The 5,645-nt window shown below is 44.0% G+C and overlaps 1 protein-coding gene across 1 annotated transcript; it reads right to left on the bottom strand.

Annotated features, from left to right (window-relative positions):
* Positions 1-2,645: 2,645 nt before the first annotated feature.
* Positions 2,646-2,948, bottom strand: nad4L (NADH dehydrogenase subunit 4L). The gene is given in 1 exon segment: positions 2,646-2,948. A coding segment is annotated over 1 exon segment (303 nt).
* Positions 2,949-5,645: the final 2,697 nt, after the last annotated feature.

Raw genomic sequence — 5,645 nt, 5'->3', positions numbered from 1 at the left:
CGCAATATGAAAAGCTCCTAACTACTAATGGAAAGGACTGAGGACGTCCGAAGGACTCTAAACCGGACGACCATAGGGAGAGGGTCAAAGTTCTAATGGATAGTCCGGAGTCCGGAGGATTTATCCGTAGGACTATCCATTAGGAGTGCAAAAAAGAAAGATGAAACTTGAACCCCCGCGTAGTGGGCACCTTGCCTTACTAGCTTGATTGTAATCCTCTTTTCCCTCAATCCTCTTCTGCATCACCAATGATAGTTGACCAAGAACTCCTACTACCACTAGCACCGGTTACTGGAACAGCTGATGATTTCAGCAGAGCGGAGACAAGAGAAAATAATATCAGACTTACCGAATCTGAATGCAGCCTTTGTCCATTGATCCTTTGGCTGAGTCAGAAGGGAGTAAATTATCCCAACAAAGGAATGAGGTGCTAAGTTTCATACTCAAAGCCCCCCTTTCTCGCTTTTCGGAAATCAATATAAGACGGCTTAGTGTAAATGAAAAAAAAGGTCCCTGAATGCGAGGTGAAAGGTAGCTCAGTCACAATCTCGCATGGATGGCTACCCCAAGTCGCTTCCTATAATCAGAGGATTACATCATTAGCCAGTCGAATTGGCCAGTTCAGTTCCCCGTTCTCCTTCCGCCAGCAACAGATAGATCTTCTGCAAAAAAAAGGGGGGAATAGTGTACTATATATATAGTAATAGAGTAGGGAATTGCTTCTTCCTAACCGTACGCTCTGACTCCATTAGGGCACCCTTTCTCTCTGCTTTCTTGCTAAGTTAGCCCTTTTCTGATTTCGAATATGTATATGGCTCCCCCTAGTATGATGACTGAGAGGTCCTAGGTGCGATTCCGTTAAGGGGGAAAGATAGAAAGGGCAGTTCTCTTTGCTCTTTTGTCGGGAATGTGAGCTATCAGTCAAGAGGATAGTAAATACTTATCCTTACTAAGCTTTCAAAATTCAATCTCATAGGCAGAGGAAAGGGAAAAAGGCCCACTACGCGGGGGTTAAAGTCTAATCTTTCTCAATCCCCTAATGGATAGTCCTTCGGACCTGTCTTATGGCGCATCTGCACCCGCACCTTCTTTTTCTTCTTCGGGCCTCCGTAGCTTAATATGGGGCGCAAACCAAAGGCAAAGGACGGGTAAATGACTGAAATATGAACCATAAATACAGGTAAATAAACCCACGGATGAAATATTCTTTTCACCTTCTCCTTCGTAAACTAACTCGACTCAATTCCATATTCTTTTCACCTCTTTCCTATTTTCAGTATTAAGTTCAGTCGATCGGGGCTTCAACCTCTTTATCTTTTTTGGGGAAGCTCTTATTGTTGAGGTTACTGTCCAAGTCCGCCTCTTCCTGTAGAGACGGATAATGAAACTGGGACAGCTTCCGAGACAGATACTGGGATTTCATCCTCTTCCTCAACAGGAGTTGAGACATATTCCCTTTCTACCCGACTAAGCTCTCCAGTCTCCGGCAACCTAGCGTGGATGGAACCTTCATTACCGAGCTACCCTAGGAGCCGAGAGGACGGCGCCTCTCTATTATATTCTGGACTCGTTCGTAAACTCACTCTCCACTCAATTACGCCTAGCCTTAACAGTCTCAAGGATAGCGTGCTACGTGGGCTTCCTTTTCTGCGGAAACTGCCAGCCTTTCTCTCGGCCGGGACGACCTCTTACGGGGAATTGCCTTGATGGAGGCCTCTCTCTATCTCTATTGGGAGAGCTCTTCCCCTTGATGCCGAAACAGGGGAGGATACTGCAAGATCCGCAACCTCTTCGTCTGATGACTGAACGGGTATAGAACTTCTGCGATCCATGAGATAGACGTCAGTCTTCCCTCCCACGGGGCGGTCGAGCCTATATCTACCCTCTCCTTTATCATTGACTCTCAAACTCTTTCCCTTTCTTATGAATAATAAGAACTCAAATTCTTTGTCAATATTCTTTTCACTCATTGAGGCTTTGTTCATTGAGGCCGATCCATAACTCTCTTTCTTTCATTCTCTCTTACCCACGTAGCGGTGACCAGTCTTGCTAGCAGCTCTTTACTTTCTCGTTGTTCATAACTTCTTTCCTTCCTTTTAGCTGGTCTTCTTATCTTATCAACTTATTCGGTGTTCATAACTATTCTTATTAGACATAACTTCAGAGAGGAGAGCTTATGGACATGAGGATTCCGTTTTGCCACTTATGATCAGTCTTCACAAGAGCAAGACGGTTCAATCTCTTACAATGTGAAAGCAGCCAGCATTCTTGTCTTCAGGATTTTTGAGGAGGCCCGGACACCTACCGAACCAGAAGGATGGAACAAGATGATGAAGAAGCCACAAAGAAAGAAGAGGGAAGGTATGGTATGGAGGCGCAAAGAATTTGCGAGCGACAGATGACAAAGAATATTGATGAAAAGTAGTCGAAATCTAGTAAAGAAAGCGGCGGCTTTCCTTGAACTTCAGACTATGCGCCTCGCGTGCTCGATCTAGGAGGACAATTTGATGAACTCTCACTAAACTCAAAAAGAAAGAAGAGAAAGAACTTGGAGTTGGCGCCTACATAAGAGGTTGCTTGCTTACTTAGTGCTTGTGCTAAGGAGATTCGAACTTCGTATTTTGGTAATTCTCTAGGAGTGATGTTTAACCTTGAATGCTATTAAGAAATTCTACTGCAATAGTCCCTCGGACTCGGAAAGTAATAACGAAAATGGCTAACCCAATAGCGGATTCCGCAGCTGCCACCGTTGGAACCAATGAAGCAAATGATTGACCCATCATATCATCCGAAGAAACGGAAAATACCAAAAAGTTCGAATTCACAGCTAATAACATTGATTCAATTGGCATTGACATAATAGGAATATTTCGTCTATTAAGGAGGATTCCCCGAATACCTAAAATAGAGATGATCATAGAAAATGTGAAATATTTGATAGGATCCGTTTCGGGAACGTAGAATGTCAGAGAAATTCAAATGTTAAAGTAGATCTATCGATCCAAAGAGATTTGTCCGGGGTTCGTGCTTTAGCACTTTGATTTCACCTTTCAGAAACTTCCATCTTCTTTTGGAAGGTAGAGACACTCTAAGATCCAAGCACGAAGTCGATCACCTCATTGAAAAACCATGAGGTTCAGTCCAGTCCCCCCCAGATCGCGAATTATATCGTTGAGATAAGAAAGATTTCCCCGATGAGCGAAGATGATATCTCCTGTCCTCTTATCGGGAATTTCGAGACCCCCTTCCTGTAGGACCTTTCCTACACTCCCATCAATACTGGCCGTCCAGCGAATAGTCTCTCGCTTAAGGCTTGAATCCTGGCTTCGTTCTATGTAGGAAAGCAGGTTCGAAGTTAGGTTGACGAATTCTTCCCGCTGCATTTCGAGAAAAAGCCTATCTAGTCGGAGTGCTAGTCTAATGTAATGATAATGGTAAGCTCATCCAATTCTATTCCCCTTTTGAAGCTCTTTTTTCATGCCCTTTCCCCCCCTTTTCTTTCTATTGTATATAAGCCCTGCAGTCCTAAAGTTGTTGAGAGTTCTCCTCTTGGATGAGGCATGCGAGCTTAGCCATCTTCAGTCTTTCCCCCTTCCTTTTTTTGAGTGGAATTGGCTCTTATCAAGCCAGATGAAATAGCATCGCTTTTTCCCATTTCTCACTATATCTTCATGGAGACGATATACCCTTGCGTGGGATATCAGCAACTAGGGTCAGAAAGGTTCTGGAAGAAAGGCTTTGGACCCTTTATCCCACATTCCATTAACAGCTGCTATTCCGACCCCACTACGCGGTTAGAGCATCTTCGTCTGAATCTAATAATTAGATAGAAGGAGAAGCCGCCCGCTTGACTTAACCCAAGGACTGAGAGAATACCAATTAATCGGACGTAGGATTCTCGCACTCGACCCAAGACATTGAATGCATGAGAGTTCCTTCTCTTTTCGAGAGGTCACTCTCGGTATCAGCCAACCCTATTCTTATCTTAATGAATGGTTCGTCACGAGACCTAGTTTTAAGCTACTAACCCAATAAGGTCTAAGGACTCTTTCAGTGAGAGAGCGAGGATACGGACTCAACCGCGGAGATTTTTCTGAATGAACTTCAGACGAGAGATTCAAATTCATCCAGTTGCAAAACCCCCTATTTATTTATGGATGTTCATTGAACCGCGGAGGACGAGTCTTATTCCACTATCCGTCCTCCGGCAGTCGCAATATTCTTTGCGCCTTAACAGTCCGGAGGTTCAAAGTCGCATATTGAATTGCGCCTCCGGACGACTGAAAGAAGAGAAAGAATGGCGATCAGAATTTGAGGCGCATGAAATGGAGAGAGAAAGAAAGGCTCTTTGAATATTGACATTCATCCTATTTCTTTAGAAGGACCAAGCTTTTTTTACCGGCAAAAAGAAAGAATCTCATCTTGAGCCCGTAGTTAGGTCCTCCGGACTATCCATATTAACCCAGATTTCAGACTCGTCCTCCGTTTTAAGACTCCTTAAAATTTCAGGCAATGAAATATGCGAATTATCGAATATTGCGAAAATTTGATGCCGATAAAAGATCTTTTTTGACTGAAAACCCCTATTTCTTGCTGCCAGCTATAGCCAAAAGTGAAAAATGACTATTCTCTTTCTACTGAATAAAGTGACCCACTACGCGGTACAATCATCAGAGTTATCGAAGAGCGGCTCGTCCATACAATTGGGCTAACCCGCTGATTCAATGGAAGAAGACTACGCCTACTCCTTTCAAAATATTGAAAGTCATCTGAACCCCCGTAGTTAGGCGCAAAGAATATTGCGGGAACCGGAGGCGCCATAAGACAGGTCCGAAGGACTATCCATATTAACCGGAGTTATTCCGCTAAAGCGAGTCTTAAGACCGCTCCTCTTGAGTCTGATTCCAATAATATCCGTCATGATCCCAAAGGTTGCAAAGATGCGGTTTCTGACTCAGATGGACATTCTTTCTTTTTTTTTGAGGCGCAAAGAATTTGCGAAAGGAGCGGAGCGCGGAAGGACGAGGCGCAATTCAATATGCGTGAATGAATCTACCCGTCCAAAAATAATGGATTTCTCAACTCATATTACATTGAGCCTTGATTCTCGTTCATCAGACTAAAAAGAAGAAAGCCGCCGGGTAAGAATTCGAACTGAGATAGTCAGCCGTAGAGGTAAGGAGCCCTCGGTCCCCTCAGGTCTAGCTCCCGATCCTAGAAACTGGAGGAAGTCTGACTCTCTTCCCTTTAAAAGATACGGACAAGGTCGTTCTACGGGACCCTTCCGAGACAGGCTCTTTCTCTAGGAATTGACAAAGGAAGGTAATGAAAAAAGGTAATTCAGTAGGAAGAGTTTACGAGGGTGCAGGCTCAATGCAATTTGAGAGATTTCCGCTTGATTTTGATTGAGATGTTTCGGCAGTAGCTGTTCTTGTTGAGACATTTCTCATAGAAGCTTGAAGCTGAAACCGATACTCCTGCAACGAGAAAAGCTACTAAAAGAACTTAAGAAGGTCAATCGGGCCTAGCCCGATTCCCCGACCTACCCTACTCGGCCAACTCAGCGGCAACTTCGCATTCGTGGAAGAATGAAAGAGAAAAAGACAAGAAAAGCGACTGAAGAAAGAGTTGACCTCAGATTCCGC

This window comes from Cucumis sativus (assembly GCF_000004075.3).
Source record: "Cucumis sativus mitochondrion chromosome 1, complete sequence".
NCBI lineage: Eukaryota > Viridiplantae > Streptophyta > Magnoliopsida > Cucurbitales > Cucurbitaceae > Cucumis > Cucumis sativus.
This window is presented reverse-complemented; position numbering and strand designations above follow the sequence as displayed.